This window comes from Agelaius phoeniceus, chromosome 24 (genome assembly GCF_051311805.1).
Source record: "Agelaius phoeniceus isolate bAgePho1 chromosome 24, bAgePho1.hap1, whole genome shotgun sequence".
NCBI lineage: Eukaryota > Metazoa > Chordata > Aves > Passeriformes > Icteridae > Agelaius > Agelaius phoeniceus.
In genome coordinates, this window is record NC_135288.1 from 2427888 (window position 1) to 2446804 (window position 18917).

The window sequence follows — 18917 nt, forward strand, 5'->3', positions numbered from 1 at the left end:
TTCTACATCTGCTTGAAATTCATTGTTGCGTTTCTATTTCCATTACCTCTTGCTCGCAACAATGGAATTTTGAAAGCTTTTTCAGAATCTGGCACAGAAATGTGTCTCTGTTTTGGTTCTTTTTTCCCCCTTTTGAAGGACCAAGATCAACAATTTTACAAACTATTGCATTTAGCATCCTACAAAGTGTTAATCAGTGAGAGCTGATTTAATGAGGTCAGAGAAAAAGCAGTATTTTCTAGCAGGTTACTGCTACAGAGCTGACAGAAAGAACAAATCCTTATCCATGAGAAGGACACAAGACAGACAGAGGAAGCAGAGCTGAACAGCTACTGGCTACAGTGCTTTCTTCATTTATCTATTAGTACTAAGTGCTACTGGAGTTAGTGGAAAGAGAGGGTTTGACTTGGGTTAGGAGAGGGGCTAATATACACAGGGCAGGACATACCAACCTTTTCCAAGTGTGGAAACACGACCTATATTCCCAATTAAATCTAGGGAGAGAATTGTGAACATAACTTCCCCAATTTTGGCCCCTCTTACAGGGGTAATCCACCTTCTTAATGGGCAAGGGTGTCAAATGATATTTTAGATGAACCAACAAGAAAAAAAATTCTTAGTGACAAGACACAAAAAAAAATTCCACTGGACGGAAGTAGTCCCAGACTGAAACCGTAACTCTGAAACCCCCAGACTTCTTTCTTGAGACAGAAGGCACTTAAATAGATCCATAATTTTAATTTCCAGCCCTAAGTCTGAATCAAGCAGCTGGTAGAAGATCCCCCGAGGCCCGAGGGCCCTCACGCTGCTGCCAGCAGGCATCCTCTGGCCGCCTTGGTAACCATCCAGCCCAGTCACTTCTCACTGGTGTATCCACAAACGGGTATTAGCACCACGTCCTTAAAGCTAAAGTATGTTTAATGTGGAGCAGCAGAGCTTTTTAAGAGGCTAGATAGTAATCCACTCCCCATGGCTACTGGCGTCTTGACTGTATACCATCCAATAAATTCAAGGCAGTAGTTCTTATCCCAGCTTTAAAAAAAAATAAACTATAATTTCCAAAATTTAGTAATGTCCGTCATCTCTTTTTGCCAATACCATCAGAAAGAATAATCCCAATAACTTGGAAATGATGTAGATCCAAAATGGAACCATCACAAGCTGCCTTCGGTCTTCTCCATCCAAGCGTTATTTCCATGGCTAAGAGTTGTCGGTAGAATCCAAGGGGCCGCATCATTAAAGTCTACTCTGAATTTTGTGGTGACAATCCAATTAACATACCCGCTGCGTATAGTGAGAACTGAGAGCTAGGCATCAAGCTTTCACCGAATTCTACGTTCTAGTATTCCGAAGATACTCCACAGAGAACTTCACCACATGTTGTAGAGTAAGATAGCTCCATCTGGCAGCAGGGATACATCCAGCAAGGCCTTAATATTATCCAAGAAATGGGATCGCTACTTCTAGAAAAGAGTAACTCCAATATCGATGCTGGCCAAAGGAAATCTTCCATCTTAAAACCACCTTATTTCAAGTGTAGGTAGATATCCAACCAGCTGCAGGACACATCCTCTATGGATCCACAAGGTACCAGCCACTGGGATAGAAATCACTTCCGTTTCCAACCCAAAATAGGAAACATAGATAATTCCCAAAATTTTAAATCCATCTGGGGGCCCTAGATACGAGTTTGTGTTTCTCACCATATCAAATACAAAATACCTGCCTAGAGAAACCTTGGAACTTACCCATCAAGTCTCCGCTCATAACGTCCTTCCCGTGCATGAAGTGATGGTGGGGGGCCATAAGTGGGCCCCCCACCACCTCCTCTGAACCCAGAAACCTCTCTACTACGAGATGCTATGGAAACTGTATCATCCAATCCCCGCGCAGCACTGGGAATGGTTCCTGGCTCATTATAATCCGTCCGTAGGTCTCTATCTCCCATTTTGTTGACAGAGTTGTGTGCCTTCTGGGCACTTTTGATGTCCACAAAATCCACAAACGCTGCCACTCCGCCTTCCGACCCCCTCTTAGGGAGGATTTTGACACTTTCGACACGTCCATATCTGGAAGAGAAGCAAAGCAGAGCACACACGTTAGTGCTGGTGGAAAGAGACCACGTTTAATAACATTGCCTCCTGCAAAATCAACATCCAACCCTTCACCCTTCCCCTGTGCCAGGAAAATCAATCATTGAGAGACATCAGGAGGGGAAAAGCCATTTGGAGAGAGAAAAAAGCCATTTAAACTTTCCATGGTTACATTTAAACTCCTTTCTGGAAGTGTGGGGAGCCTACCATGGGATCACCCTTTTTATAGCAACAGAGCAGCAGCAGCTGAAGAAATAGAAAGGTGTTCACAACCAGAGCACCCTGCACATCGTTAGTCTGACACAATTAAAGAGGCACAATTAAAACAAAACCATGTCACGAGGAAAAATACAGCCAGCCAACAATTTTCTTAGGAGACAAACGACCTTGACACAGCAATTCCACGACTTCGATCTGTATTTAACCCAGAGTCTCCACTGTGATCCTCACTCCTGATCCCAAACCCATTTCCTTCCACACCTGGCAGGACATACGGACCCCCAGACCTGGGGTTCAGCCTCCCAGCCCCACTGCAGACCCAGCTGCCCAACAGGAGCTGAGAAACGCCGGAGGGAATGTGGCACCACCCTACGTAATGTATGTTAAGTAACTGCAACACTGGCACTTATGGATGAGTAAATGTCTATGCAAAATAAAAATAAACCCAAACATGTTTGTGTACACAAGGAAACAAGATGTAAAAACATATTTAAATAACTTACATCCACTCACAGTAGAAAGGACAAGCTGGGTGGGATGAGCACAGTGACATTTTAACAGCCAACAACTGCAGGGTTTGGGTGCTCAGTTCTCTCTGCCAAAAGATTCTGAGCAAAGCAGGGAAAAGCTTTGAACTGCAGCTGGTAATCCAGGACAAGAGAAGGCAGAAAGTGTATTTCTGAATGTGCCAACAGAGAGGAAAGGGACGCACAAATAAAAAACCTAATCGGGAAGTATTTGTAAACTCCATGAAGAATTATTGTGAAAAAATTTCTGTGCACAAAGGCAGCACAAGGCCGGGCAGATGTAAACAGACCTTACGCAGGCAAAACTGTTCTCAGGCACACACACTGGGAGAAGGGAATACAACCACCAGGCTGAGGCACACATGCTGTCAGATCCCCGAGCTGCCTTGGTTTCATGCCTGGCTTTTCCTACACCTTACAATTTCATCATTGTTGTTGGATGACTAATCCTTAAATACGATCTGAAAACCTGCCTCGCTGACTGCTGCCTTCTCATTCCAGCCTGACCTACTACACTTATATATAACCTGGTTTGGATTTAGAGCCCTTTTTTCCCTGGTTTATACTCCACTGAACACGGCTGTACGCACAAACAAGAGCATCTTCCAAGAAAAAAATAAAAGAAATGCCTTGTGGGGCATAAAGAGACGCAGTCACACGCAAGACACGTTCCTGCCTCTTAGCTGTCCAGGGCTGAGCTTGTCACCTTTGTGCCCCTGCGTTAATTCTTGGGAGTTTCCTAATCTGTAATGCTCTGGTTATTTTTTTATTGTTTCTTTGTATTTTATTTAATTAAAAGCTTCAAATAATGGCAAATGGAACTGCAGGAAAGCTGCTTCTCAAAGCATGCTCTCTTTGGAAGCTGGATTTGGTTATCTTGCCTTGCAAGTAAGATTTAGAAAGCCCAGAAGAGTAGAGGAGATGGTTAATAAAATCTGTGTGAGGAAAAAAAATGGCCTAATTGGATGTGGCAGATGTAGAGAGAGCAGGAGAGGGAACAGGAAAGGAAGGAGAGGGAAGGAAAACAGGAAAAAGCCTATTTGAGTAAATGTTCGTGCCATGAATGAATGTGACAAAAAATATGGAAAGTAATTAGGAATCCTAGTTAGGATTTAACATGTTTCAGTGCCAGTTCTCTACAAATAAAGATGGACTCCAACCCTTACACCTAAACCATGTAGGTCCCAACCTGACTGGTTAGAACACACGCTTTCCTTTTCTCACTGTGTTTACACGTTCAGTTTCTGGCAACGTGAGCCTGTATTGCCTCAGTCTCCCCCCTCTGTTCAGGGGGGAACAGGATTAAGATACTGTTGATAATGGTATCAATATCCCTAAAATCCTAGCTGTACTTTGACTGCAGCCACCATGGCCCACCTCACAAGCAGCACTGCCTGCCAGTGAAATCAGAGCTGGGCTCTGAACGACTGCCTGCTCCCCACCTTGACAATTACTGCCTAATTCTGAAATCTTAACACGTACATGTTATTATACATACACAGTCAGAACTGTCATTCTTTTGCTGTAGAAGAAGCAGAATGCCTTTAAATTGTTCAAATATCTGAGCTCATGCTGCCCAGAAAGCAGACAGGATACAAAACATGAGTGTAATAAGGTCCCCATCTACCACAAAACCTGCCTAGCAAAGCTGTGACTCTTCCCAATATGAATTTTTATATTGCAAGAAGTGTACTTCAGCTATTAATTTTTTTTTTCCTAAGTAAGAAATGTATGGGGAAGGCTACTACTGTATTGCAGTGCAGCCATGGTGGTAAATCACTCCACTCCGAGACGGCGCCTGTTAATCCCCCGTTATCCAGATACATAAATATACGCTGTGCCTCGCTGTCCTGCCCCGTACCCTTGACAGGCCCTGAGGATAATCTGTGGCAATCGCCTTTGCTGAAAGCGAGGGAGGCAGGCAGGAGGAGGAGAAAGGGAGCAGAAGCGGGGGATGAAAGAAACCCGAGGAGGAGAGAGCCCTGGGTATTGCAGGGGAGCTGCTGGAAGAGGAAGGTTTGCCTCAGTCCTGTGACTGCAGACATCCTTCGGTCCCCTCCGCCAGGATCAATGTGCCGAGTGATCCGGCCCGGCCGCACCCATTGGCGCCTCTCCGAGCTGCTCCTGTCTTGGCAGATGCTGCCGGGAGGAGACCAGGGGGAGAGGAGGGAGATCTGCAGTGCTGCATCACCACACGGCTTCACTGCAGTACAGAAACGTTACAAGGAAAAAACCACGACACTTTCTGAAGGGCCGGGGGAGGAGAGGCGGCGAGAGCACTGCGCTCCCTTACACCGAAGCAAGGCAAGATGGAGGTGAACGTGCTCCGAGGAGCAACCTTTGTCCAGGCAGAGGGCTGGGAAGAGGGGACAAAAGGCCAGGGGAGGCATGGCCACGACCTTTGGTAGCGCTGGCAGAACAGCTCCTCTCAACCTTCGCCTCGTATCGCTACACCTGTGCGTCAGCCCTTCCCAAGGCTGCGTTTTGCAATCGCTGCCAGCCCAACAGAAACAAAGAGGTGCCTTCGCTCGGCTCCCACTCCGCAGACTGGAATGAAAACAAGGCCTTTTAGTGCCTCTTCCCGTCCACAACTCCTGCAGATTAATCATTAGCTCCACATCGTAAAGAAGCGGCCGAGGCCGTGTTTTCGGCGGGGTTTACAGTTCAACCTGAAGCGGAGGAGACAAGGACGTGGGGAGCTGTTATGTCACCAAGCCCCTCCACCAGCACAGCACGACCGAAGCACCCGGCTGTAAACACACATCGAGCAGCCCTTGCAGAAAAAAGTTGCCCAATAATCACTGCTCGAACAAAGCCACGCTAATCCAGCTTTTCAGACAAAGAAAAGGAATTCATAATTTAAGCATTATCGGTTTATTCACTGTAGATCAAAGCACCTCTATATTCAAGCAGCTGAAATGTCTCTGGGCTCTTGGCACAGCTGCTCAGCATGTTTCCCTCACTCTGCAGCCCTTCCTCCTCCTCAGCTCTTCCTCCCAAACCAGGAGACAGCACAGCCAGGTTGGGAGGCGCAGCCTCTGCCAATGCAGGGCCGGGCTGGTTCCTCCTCCCCAGGAGCAACGTGTCACCCAGGCACAGCCAAAGTCATCCCACACCCTACAGCCTTCCCTACCCGGGGATTGGCACCTCGGCTTTCCAGCTCTAATAAACCATTTCAGCTCAGCTGCTCACTCTGAACACTCTTCCTGCACGGTCCCTGCTGCTCCAAGCAGAATCATTCTTAACAAAGCATGGCTATGAGAATGTCAGCCAGTAATTGTGTAGTGAGCAAACCTTACTGTTTAGTCACAATATTCTATAAACTGATTAGGATCTTTATAGGAAGATCTATACATGATAAGAAGAGGTGGGTTGAAGTGAGGGAGATTTGTTTTTAATATAAACCAAATTCCACCTTAAATCACAGTATCCTCCTGTTTCTCTTGCTGTGCTTCCCACAGGTTTGTGAAGACCTTTCATACCCAGCTATCTTCATCACTGCAGAGTTCTGCAGGTCAGCTACATTCCAGCCAAAGAAACTTCACCCCATTTTCATTTAGAAGCTGGTGCCGTGCTCCATTCCACACACTACTAAATACAACAGACACTGCAGGACCCAAAATAACACAGGAGTTTTTTCTGTGTGTTTCTGCACCACCCATTACAAGCATGATTTGACAAGCTGCTCCTGTACAGCAGAACACCCCAGCATTTTGTATTCACTCAGGTTCCCTTTGACTGCAGTCAGGTATCTTTAGCCATCTGAAAAGCTCGGCTGATTTTGCTGTGCCACACTCAAACTCCTTCCTCCTCTGTGATTATATAACCCCAGCAAGCCCCAGCCTGCATTATTCAGTAAAACGCTCGCACAGCTTGAAGCTTTCCTTGGCCAATCACATTCCTCTGGCTTTGTTGTTATTTCATAACAAAATAATGTGTCCTGAAATAATACTTCACCAGATGTTTGTGCCTCTTCTCCTTACTCCTGACACCAAATCAGTCCAAATACCCCACGCTAGGGGTACTCCAGCCCTGTGTTCCCCCTGCACAAAACAGGTCTGCTCTAGGTACAGGGAAATCCAGGGTGTGCAGCTACTAAACCACCATAAAGCAAGATGCCATCACCCTCCATGGGGGTTTTTATCCAGGATAAAGGATGTCTGTTTAATCCATGAACATCAGTTCTAGGGCCTTCTGCTATCATGGACACTCATTTCACAGCCTGAGAGACTTGGCCCACCACAACAGCACGTGCAGCCACTTCCCAGCCATAGAATACACAAAATAACACAGCAAACAGCAGCACCAACCACACTGGGGTCTTACCAGCAGCAGGACACCGAGCCACAGGGACAGCTATCCTGCAGAAATCCTGTTTGGAGTTGAGCACCAGCCTCCAGTACCACCAGCTCCCAGCAGGAATCGCACAGTGAGCGTCTCCCGCCCGCACCGCTCACAAAAGGTGTTTAATATTCACCACTGAGAGAGTTCCTGAGCCAGCAACACAAAGGGAACTTGTGTCTCTACACGGGCGTTTGCAAAGATTACTGCACTACAACTGATCTCAATGAGGGCAGTGATACAATAAATGAAATACACAGCAGTTCCAACACACTTATCCTAAGGAAATGACATTCCACCATCTTCCAAGCTTCATATGCATTATAGCCACCTGCTTTAGTGCTATAAAATTTATATATACACTTATAATTTTTTTTTTAGAAAGGCAATTTCATATGCAGAGCGATATAAGGTGGTATTTCACCATCTTCAGACCTGAGCAGCACATGTCTTTGGAATTAAACTGTGCCTCAAGTAATGCAGAACATTACTCAAAAGCTGACAGTATCATCACATGCCTGGCATGGAAGGAGACTTAAGGACTGAGAGACACAGAAAAATCAAGACATCTACACAAAAACCACTCAAAATTGCATTGACTGTTTCATAAATATTAATGTAACTAATGTGCAGCAGACACCAAAATCAGGGACAGACCACTGAGAAGAGTGTGCACAGGACTGGGATGAAAATCATTCCAGTTCATTGAGATAGATCTTGATAGAAACAAGCAGAATTCCACCATCCTGGAAAACTACACTCAATTTTAAGTCTAACAAATGTGGGGAACCGTCACCTGTTGAGCTACGATCATTTCACTTGGTAGGACTGCCTGGGCCAGCAGCTGCACTCAGGGCAGACCAGGAGCAGTATTTACTATGGACAACTCGATACCAAGTCCTGGTTGGCTCCCTCACCGATGGTGTCCTTCACACACTCCACAAACTACCCAGACTGCTTCCTCTCTGCTATGTTTACAGCAGACATGTGGTAGGTTTAAGTCCCCCAGAAGAACAAGAGTGATCATGAGGCTTCTCCCATCTGCTTAGAGAATATTTCATCTATCTCTTCAGATGAAACTGGTCTCCTGGCTGGGTGGTTTAGAACAGATTCCCATTGGGATATTTGCCTTGTTAGCCTTCCCACCATTCTTTCCCATAAACACTGAATGCTGTCACCACTATCATTAACCTCTAGACAATCCAAACACTTCCTAACACACAGGGCTACCCCACCACCTCTCCTTCCTTGCAGATTCCTTTTGAAGAAGTCATAGCCATTCACTGCAGAACTCCAGTAGTGTCAGCCATCCTCACCATGATTCCATAATGGCAACTCATACCATCATCTCCTGCTGTGCAATGGTTTCCAGATCTTCCTGTTTCTCACCCGTGCTGGGGGCACTGGTGCAGATCAATTGCTGTGTCTATAAAGATAAAACACAGCGAGTGGCTGGGACAGCACTCCGGAGCATCACAAGTAGGAAAGCTCATCCATGAGTGATAAATCCAGGAGATGTGCAGCTTTGAAATCCTTCACCTTCCCAGTGCCAAGCAAAATAAAAGCTCCTTGTATCACAAGAAGCTCTGGTTTTCCAGCCACACCAAGAACAGCCCTTGTGACAACAATGATTCAGAAACATGCCCTAATTACCAAGCTCCCATCATTTTCTAGATTACAATCTGAGATGCTTTAAAACCTGTTTAGAGTGATCTTTATTGGCACTCTGACCTTTGGGGGGAGAAAAACAACGTTCTTCAGGGCATTCTCTGCAGCTCTTCTTCTAGTAATAAAGATCTTCAGGGAAACGTCAAAATCCAGGAACAGAAACAATCACCCAGGTTACAGAGCTCAGCCAGACAATCCTGGGATGAATCCTGAGCACCTCTCTCATACTTCTACACTCCTGCTCCAACTCAAACCTGGATCCCTCTGGACTCTGCGGCTCCCTCTGGCCCCCAGCAGCACTCAACGGGAAATCTCCCAACTCCCGACTACAAACAGGGGTTTTGTTAATGAGATACAGCACGTGTTCCTGCCACGCACAGAAAACAGCCAGGGCTTTGTCTGCACTCGTAATCCCTCCCTAAGAGATGACAAAGTAGGAAATTAAAAAGCTAGCATAGGCACATTCACTGATACTCCTGATACTTCTGGTATTTAGGAGCAAAACGCTCAACAGATCAGAGAGTCCGGAGATAAAGCCATGCTGGAACAAGTGCTCACCTCTTTCTTTACAGCTCAGCCAAATGTGCCATTTTAAGACCCCCAAGTAAAAGTGATTCCTAATGAAGACATTTTATTTATGTCTTTACTGCAAAGTAACCTTTTGGATACTGCTGAAGTATTAATATACAAATGGAATTGTTATGTACCGTAGAGGGAAGAAACAGAATATTTAAACCTGGTTTTTCATAGCTCCCACTTCTGGTGGCAAGGATTTCATCCAAGAGTCAACACACCAAGAAATTTTTCTGCAACCCCCATGACAACCAGTTCTGCCACAGATCAGCTGTTACAGCCAACAGGCATCAGGTCACATCTGAATATAGGTGCATCCATTCCTTAAAACACAGACCAGTTCCACTGCAAGACCCCCAGGACACGGAACAGCCCCGAGGAGGAGTCCCAGCAACCTTTCAAACCAGGGTGAAGAGGAGGGCGGGGGAGCTGAACCCATGCTTTGGACATGGGGATTACACGAAGCTGGATGAATAAAAACGCCTCTCAGCACTCCATGCATGCAACATCTCACTGGGCTACATTTAATATCCTCCCCACCCCAGTCAGCAGTTCCGCTGCTGGCAGTGCAGGAGAACCCAGCATTGCATCAGCCCAGCCAGAGCTCCACCGTGCTGGAGCAAAGAGCTCAACACAACATCAGCCACTTACAGCTGCCAGGGTAACCAGACGAGGCACAACCACCTCAGCCAGCCAGGACAGACAAAGTCTCTTACTAAGGCACTTTTCCTAGTTGTTTCTTTGGAACAATCAAGGAAAAGCACAGAAGCACCCATAGCTTATTGGTATATATATTATTAAAAAAAAAAAAAATCAAAGCAGCTTTGTGAGCAGAACTAATGAAGACTCATTTCTTACGGATGCATGTCTTGAGGTCGAATTCTCTGGCGTCCAATAACTGCCAGTTCCCACTGCAGCTTTTCCCACGGTCAGGAACACCTCTCTCCCATGTGGATTCTTTAATGTCTAATAAGGGCTGTGCTCTCACTGCAGCTTTTCTCTCCATGGGGTCGCTAATCAGGTCTCTCTCCTCTATTAAAACTGCTTGTTTTCACAAAACTCAAAGGAACGTCATGTCTCTGAGACTGAATATCCCCTTCGCCCTCAGGTTTAGCTGATACTGGCAAATGGGTTCAAAATTGATTAGGGAAGATATATATACACATGGCAGGAATACTTCAGTCTTGCTCTCCAAGCAGATCAGAATAAATATCACTATTTGTAGAAGTACAGAAAGGTTACAGAAATATGTAGGAACTCTGCATGTTCAGCTGTGTTGTCTCAAGCACAACGAGCTGTGATTCTTTATCCCCAACCTACACAGATGCGCACCGTTCACGTTCCTACACGCCAGGCACAGCCGCCGAATTCCATCTCCAGGGCATTTTTTTTCTTCCAGCTTAAAGCATAATCTGCAGATTTGCTTCAAAACCACCAGTGGTGATAGCCTATGTTCAACACTTTCTGCAGGGGAATTGCTCAAGCCTGTTCTTTTGCGTGACTGATTTTAGGATTTGTTTGGATTTGATGTTAAGAATGCGCTGCATTGCAACTGTAGGGGAATCTCTTGATTAATCGAGTTTTTTTTCATTCTTACATGAAAGGGTAATTCCCCATCTCACTTTTGCTTCTCCAAGCTCTGCTTTGCATGTATTCGGCAGCAGATGGAGGAAAATGCAGAGTCACAACATTATGGTCTCCCTGCCACGCTACAGAGCACTTGAGATGTGGATCATCTTGAATTTTGGAAGTCTTGGTCCCACTGGTACAGACTTCTCCAGCAACAGACATTTACAACCTCTTCTCCAAGGTTTTGTATGCTTTCCAGAAAATGGTACTTCAGAAGAAAAAAAAATGTTTATCTGTCTGCAGTCCCTGAGACCACCTCAAGTGATGGAACTCCTCTCCCCCCTCAAACTTCAACTGGGTTTGAACTAGTGACTAGCATCAGTTCAGCCCACAGGTTTGACAACTTGAAATTAATTTCCGACAGAAATCAGCCACAGATCCAAGGACTCTCAGTCAAATCCCCAATCACAAAAGCTCACCAATGCTAAGAGGTTATGATCTTGACACCAGGGAGGAAATCCAGCCAGTTCCCAGCCAGTCCAGCCACTCCCGCTCTGCCACACCAGCCAGTCACCAAACACAGATGTGCAAATGTTATTTCGTTGCTTCATGACTCACCGCTTCCATCGCCCTGGAGAAAGTGCTTGTCCCTGTGACTAAACCAACTGGCAGCACAGTCCTTGGCGTGAGCCAGGTGTCAGCCCAAGGAAAATAATATTCCCCACTGACAAGCGCCCGGCAAGAGCCTGGCACACACTCGGGTGTGTTTTGTCTGCAGTGACTACCTGCGCTCCAGGCACTTACTCCACAGCCTGGGACTTTCCAGAGCCGAGCTCCTGACCCAGCCAGACTTTAATGGCTTTCCTTCTAGTGCAACTCGAAGTCGAGGTTTTGCAAAGCTGAGCTGGAAACTTGAGTTTCATCGCAACAACAGGCGAGGTTTCACACCTCGGCTTTATGAGCTGGCTTAAAGGAGGCCTCCCCACACCAAAGACTTGAGCAGAGCTGTATCTGGAGGTGAACACTTACTACCAGACCAAGAGGGCTCCTCCTGGGCTTCAAGGATACACCAATACAACTGCTGGGAAAGCTGCTCCCTCATGTTGTGCTCTTTCAGTGATGAACTTCACCTTTAAGCTGCAAAATCAGACTGAAACAAGCCAGGCAAGAGCATTAACTGCAGCCAACCCAGGGGCTGTAAACTCTGAAAGGATGCAGAGGAAGAGATGCTTCCTGAGCTCAACTGCTGCCCATAATGGTGTATCTCACCATACCCACAACCAGCGTTATCATCTACAACATCAATCTTGAAGCCACTTCTATTTTTTAAATGTGGCAAAGATTCTCTGCTACTAATTCATCCAATAAGTTTTTTCAGAGTTAAGAAAAAGACCAAAGGTTTACTGAGACTTTGATTACAAGGCGGTGACTGTGCTGGCCATTGGCTGTCTGGATACATATCCAGCTGCCTTCCTAAGAGCAGCATCTCACAGATCCTGTGAAATGAAATCAGATGTTGATTACATATACAAGGGAGATACTCATCCACTCTGAGCTTTTATTCTCCTCACAGTAAGAATGCTAATGAGGCCGGAAGACTTCTTTCCCCTCCAAAGATGACTTCTTTCAACATACAACTTGGCAATTTATTTTTCTTATTTTGCCCTATTAACTATTACAGGTCACCCGCAGCTGCCACAGAGAGCCTAAAGAGGGGCATTTAAAGGAGCCTCTGTGATCTCTTTGGCAGCCATCACTGCTAATGAGGACGGGAGGTATTCACCCGGCAGCAGGAGCAGATGGACCGCGGCGCGGAGCTTTGTGCCGTGCGGAAGCCGTGAACACCTCAGCAAAGACACGGGGAAAGCTGTGACAGGAACACCAAGTTACTCTCAATGAATCCCATGGATAGCAAACACAACCAGGTCAGTTTTCTTCCTGGAGAAAAACTGTAGGTGATTCACTACTTGCTGAAATAAAATCATTTACAGTCTGGCCGTTCTTTGTGTTGAGCTGAAAGATGGTTTCAAATCCAGCTCTGACTGGGTACCTTGACCACCTTCGTGACAGGAACTTGGTCTGAACACAGCTCTCATTTCCTATCATACTGGGAATAATAAAAGACATGGAAGCTCCTCCATTTGGACAGAGAGGCATCCAAGAGGAACGCACACAGGTCAGAACTACCTCACCAGCAGTATCCAACAGACAGCCCTGCAGATCATCCTTTCACCCTCCTTCCAGACACATCTGGATTTCTCTGGCTTCTCAGTGGAGAGACGAGAGCACTCTCAGGGCATTCTGATCAGATGCGGAAGCTCCAGATCAAAGTGTGCTCATACAAAAAAAGCCCTTTCAGTTTTAAGTTGTTGAGCCTGACTAAAAAGGGGAAGAGAAAGGGAGCTAAAAAAGCTCCCTTTTGTTCTTAAAAATGTCCGAGCCTCTAACCAGAACACGGTTGTTGCGAAAGACTGCTGCTCTCCTCCCACCATCAGTTTGTCTGAGCAGAAAACTGATCCTTTCACATCCAAACTCTGTTCCTTCTCACCCAGGTCACCCCCAACGTCTGCACCTCACACAAGGCACAGACACACAAACTCTAGTCCAGAGCCAGCCACACACAACAGCTGCAGAACACATTTCCAAAAAATCCATCCCAGGAACGATGTTGTTTCCACCAAATTCAAAGGTGCTGCCTTCAATCTTTCCTGCTGACAGACCAGGCTGCAGGAGGCCCTGGGATGTATCTGGTGTATTTATAAAAAGCCTGGAACAATGTTTGTTCTTTTACTGAAGGATGTTATCTTCACACTGCAGGATTTTACAGATTGCAGGAGATGATTACAGCAGGTTAAACAGTAACTACTGAAATGCACAAACCACAGCACTTGCTGTGTTTTACTCATGGTCCAGGAGCCTTCATCACCTCTGAATGTGCTGCTGCAGAACAGTGGTGGAGATGGGTTTCAGGAGATCTGAGCTGCCATTACTCCCCAGGCAGAAAGGTGAAACCTCCAAATAACTGTGTCTGTACAATCACCAGGTGGGAAACACAGCTGACTTGTAGCCTGGGCAATGAAAAAAGCAACTTCTGTCTGATTTTCATTAACTGTCCAAGGAATCTTCAGAACACCACAAAAACTTGAGAAAAGGAAAGCAGCAAGGCTGGTTGTACACTGTGAATTTCCATCCTCAGGCTCCTGTTCCTCCCACAAGATTCCTAAATCAGCATGCCAAAGATGCAGCTAAACGCAGAATCTTATTATGGAGAGCAATCATTTTTCTAGTTTATTCCTCAATTCATCGTTTAGGAATGTTTGTCCTTGCAGTCTTTGGTTTCAGGGCGTTCTCAGTCCTCAGCAAGTTCAATGAACTTAATCAAAAACACAAGTGAAATATCTCACTGCTTCTTATTTTTGGTAGCTACAAATCCAGAGCATATCCAACCCAGTGGCAGCTCCACAACTCACACCCAACTGCAACTCTCCCAAAACCTTCAGCAGCCTAAAAGCAGCCAAGAGGGGTAACCCTCAGCTCTGCCCCTTTGCAAACATCCTCAGAGAACAGTTTTGGTGTTTGTTATTTCTCAGGTGCCTCTTCACACTTCACATGCAAAAGGGCACCTCCTCCTCTTCCTCACAACCCAACAGCAGTGTGAAACCACCACAACAGCAAGACAAGCTGCAGTTGTGACACATCAGCTCACAAAAACAAAGCTCCTGAGGAGCCCCAGGTCCACCCTGACTCATCACCTCATCCAGTATCTGCCTTCCACTCATTTGGTTATTTACTTCCTTTTTTATGGAAAGGCAGTGAGTGCCTCTTTGCCCTCAGCAAAGACAAGGTCCTAATTTTGGACACACCTTAAGACGTCAATAAGGTCATTTGCCAGGGAACTTGGCATGACTTTCTGGCCTATGAAAAGCAAGAAGGAATAAAAAACCAGTAAACAAGGCTATCACAAAGTGAATTTAAGCCTTTGTTCATCTCCTGTTCTGACCTGATGAATTGATTTAATACCTTTGTATGCCTCACTGGACTGGTAAGTTCTCAACATGTGAATCTGTTTTCTTGTACTCTGCAGGGATTATTTTACTGTTGTACTAAATGAATTTACACTAAGGGCAAGAAATACCAAAAGCCAACATGGCTCTTGAACGGCTCAGCAACAACAGAAGCTGCTGATACAAATAATCACAACTAAACACAGCCTGGACCTTTGAAGAAACTTCAGAGAAGAAACAATGCCAGTCAGGCTCAGCAGATGACAGAATTTTGTGACCAAGTATCATCAACTTATCTTTCTACCAGAGCTCAGCATATAAAACCACTTAATAGAAGCTCAGTCCAAATCTACACTCTTTGTGGCTTTTCATTAAGTTTCTTTGAAATAATTACCCAGCCTTGGCCAGTGTGGCGTCAACCAGCTGCCCCCTCAAGTGCAGGCACTGAGCAGAAGCCGGAGCAGGCAGCAGTGGATCTCAGCCTGCTCAGGAGCCACGCTCTGGACTCAGCCTGGGGAACCAGGAGGCAGCTGCAGGCAGACACCGCTGGGCAACAAGCTGGGCTGCCATGGAGGTGGTGCCTGTGCTGCTTTAGGGCACCTGGGATCAGTACCAGGAACAGAATTAATAAAGATCTGATGGCAGTTTGCCCCCACCATCACCCCAAGGAGCCACCTGACTGAGCAACCTACGCTCCATGGGCTAACACCCACTGGAACCCACCAAAAGAATTCCCCTTCTGAGTCTGGGCAATTATTTTAATCCCCCTGCCCCAGTCTCCCAACCAAACATCCTACTGTGGTCTCTGGATTACGTTACTGGAAGTGTTTGTAAAACCAGCACCAACAAGTTCTGATGCTGCCCATGACTCCAGACATCACTCCAGTAAAACACAGGTGTAAACTGCACCCTCCCCTCCTTCACAGCTCTGGGCTGGAAAAAGCAGTACCTAATCTGTGAAAATGCCTGAAGTGACACAAACAGAGCGATGACACAGGAACAGTTCTGTGGCCTTACTTCTGTATTTTCCTACAATAAAAATACACCTGGATAGAGATCTGTATGGGCTGAGCTGAGTTAGGATAACCATCCCAAGTGATATCCAAGGACTTACTGACCAGTGATCACCAAAAAATGCCAGGGAACACATTTAAGAGCTTTGCTAGAAAACCAGGAGCACTTTTTCCTCTGACTCAAGCCAGTTCCTGTGGAAAGGCACTGCAAGACCTGCCAGTGTCTGACATGAGAAATTTTTCCTCCAAGTGTTCAACAGCAGCAGTGGCCGTCACCATTCTCCCCAGGTCACAGCCTGCACCAGAGCTACCAAAATTCCCCTACATCACCTCAGTCCACAGCAGTGACACAGAGCAGAAGGCACAGATTTCACCCTCCCAGGCCAAAATAACACTCCAAGCCATCAAGACAAAACATTTACTCACAAACTGACCAAATATTCTCTAGGAATTACTGAGAACAGACACTCACTGTCACGGCAGGTTTTTTGCAGCTATGTTTAAAATGCCTTTAACCACTTCTCCAGGAGGCATCCAAAGCATCTCCTGCGAGACAGACACTGGAACACAGCAATGCCAAACAAAGCCCATTTCCTACCCCCAAAAAATCCTTAAAAGTTATTTATTTTCTCCAAGATTGCCCTGATCTGCAGTGTATTCCGTTGACTTTCAAGGAGCACTTTTGTTTCCTGAAATCCAGGGTTTCTCCTGGACTTGGTCACCACTGTGAATGTCTTAATTCTCCCCCAGCACAGGAGATTGCACACAGCAGTCACATGGTCCATCATTAAGAGGCTTTTACTCCTCTTTGCCCTTTAAAACACCAGTAAAGGCACAAAGCCATGTTCTTTCAGGTAACTGGAAGAAAACATAGGGAGGGAAAAAAAATATGGAAGGGCAGCACTTGTGTTGGGGACAACTGTTACTATATTTAGTCGCCTTGTTCTGCAAGCTGCTGAGCATCTGTTTCAGTGATGGTGAACGACGGGTTTTTTCCAGCATTAATTAGGTGAACCCAAACCACTGCTCCCACCACTTCCCCAAGCTCACATCTCCCAGATCATAACTCGGATTTGCTACTTATTCCACCTGAACAGTGGATCTCCAATCCTGGCACCGGCTGCGTTTCTATTTCACGGTGCCTTAATAGCTCAGTTGAAAGGAAATACAGAGTATTGGGTTTTGAAAAGGGAGTATTTGGGTAAGAAACTGAAAAACAACGTCAATGTATTTAAATGCATGGAGAATCTCTCCTTTGCAATCCCCTTTAATACCAAGGAAACAGATTTTTAAAAGGGCTTCTAAGGGAAAAAATAGCACTGCTCATGTAAGCCAGTACTTCTTGAGACCAGCTTCAGTATTCTCTAATTTGAGAGAAGAATTCACAGCAGGAGTGTTATTTCCATTCACCTCAGTAAACTAAACAAACCAATCAGCAGCATTTGGGGGGAAAGAATAAAAACATGTATTTCTTCGAAATTCTTAATTCATTTCTTTATAGAATTCCTTATGAGGCTGCAAATCCCAGCAAGGTTCCCACAGTCGGTGGTTAAGTGAAGGGGGGGGAGGAGAGGCAGCAAACCCTCCATACTCCTGCCGAGCTATAAGTTTTAGGAGTTTTCCCTGAATTTTTGCTTCTTTGGAAACAAGATGGTTGTTTCTCAAACAGGCACCGTGCAACAGCCCAGCCAACATGCTTCCATCTGGGAAGGACAGTATTTCCCAAGCCCAGTGGAAAAACAAACACTCGGCTGAGCTGCTCAGAGGCTGGGGGGTGAGGCGATTCCCGGCCGCAGCCCAGCGAGGTTTTGGGCGGTTTTCCCCCAAAGCTCGCCCCGCTCCCATGGCTCAGCCTCCTCCTTCGCCCTATTCCCAGGCTGGGGGATGGGTGGGAACCGGGCTCTGCCAAGCCCCGCTCCCTCCGAGAGGACTTTCCCGACTACAGCGTCCTTTCCAAGGAGGGAGCCTTCCCCTTGCCACCTCCACGGCCGGCCAGCCGCTTCCCTTCCATTCCCTTCCCTGTGGAGAATCCCACCGTGCTGCGAGAGCCTTGTGCAGCGCCTGTCCCTTCCCCCAGGCGAGCACGGGCATACAAAGGAAGCCTTGCTCCATTGTCCACCTACAGCACCTACACGCCGAGCCTCGGAGCCGGCTCCCCGCTCACCCCCTCGCCCCTTTTCCAGCCACAAATATTCCAGTGGGTACATCCCACCAGCATTCGGAGGCGGCGTGTCATTCCCTCCCCCTGCTTTAGTACCTGCAGCCAAAGGGCTGAAGCGTGTTTTAACTGTTTACTGCCGTGGGATCAGCCTCATCCGAACACACAAATCCCGGGCAAAAATCACCAGGGAGAAATGCCTGGCTACGAAGCTTCCTCCCAAACCTCCGATCGCAATTTGCCGAGGTAAAAACAACCAAAAAAAGGTAATTAATTCAGCGCCTGCCATTTTTCCCATCCATCTCCAAGCAACAGTACCATGGCAACTTTTTCCCTCCTTTAATACATCTTATAAAAGGAGGAGGACTGGACAAAATAAAACCGAGGAATGTCAGATTTGCACTGTGGAGCGCCTGTTCCCTCAGCTAGTTATGGCTGGAATTAACCAAATAACTCCAGATCGAGCCTTTTCCCCCCAAAACCTGGCTTTGTAAACAGCACTGGGTCACGTAACCAGGACTTGAGGGACACGACAAACCACCCTGAATACACATCCACCATCCCGCGCCTTCACCAAGAGGCAAATTCTTGGCTCAGGGGGATAATAAAGGTGAAAAAAGGTGAAGCTTGATTAAAACAGGGCAATTTCAGAGCGATGAGGATGCAGAGATGGGGTTTGGCTGCTGCAGCAGCTGAGGCCAGGAGGATGGAGGGGGATGCGAGACCCCCAGTCCTTCCACAACAGACGACCA

The 18917-nt window shown here is 46.5% G+C and overlaps 1 protein-coding gene across 6 annotated transcripts in view; it reads right to left on the reverse strand.

The window, feature by feature from the left end:
- The window catches only part of SPEN (spen family transcriptional repressor), a 66906-nt gene that overhangs the window by 46595 nt on the left and 1394 nt on the right, over nucleotides 1-18917 (reverse strand). For 5 of the 6 annotated variants that reach the window (XM_077190326.1, XM_077190330.1, XM_077190329.1 and 2 more), the window contains exon 2: nucleotides 1749-2069. In XM_077190326.1, the coding sequence (XP_077046441.1) occupies nucleotides 1749-2069 (321 nt within the window). Of the gene's footprint in view, nucleotides 1-1748; nucleotides 2070-10279; nucleotides 10303-18917 lie in introns of those variants that run through there. The other variant, XM_077190328.1, reaches the window with a different exon arrangement.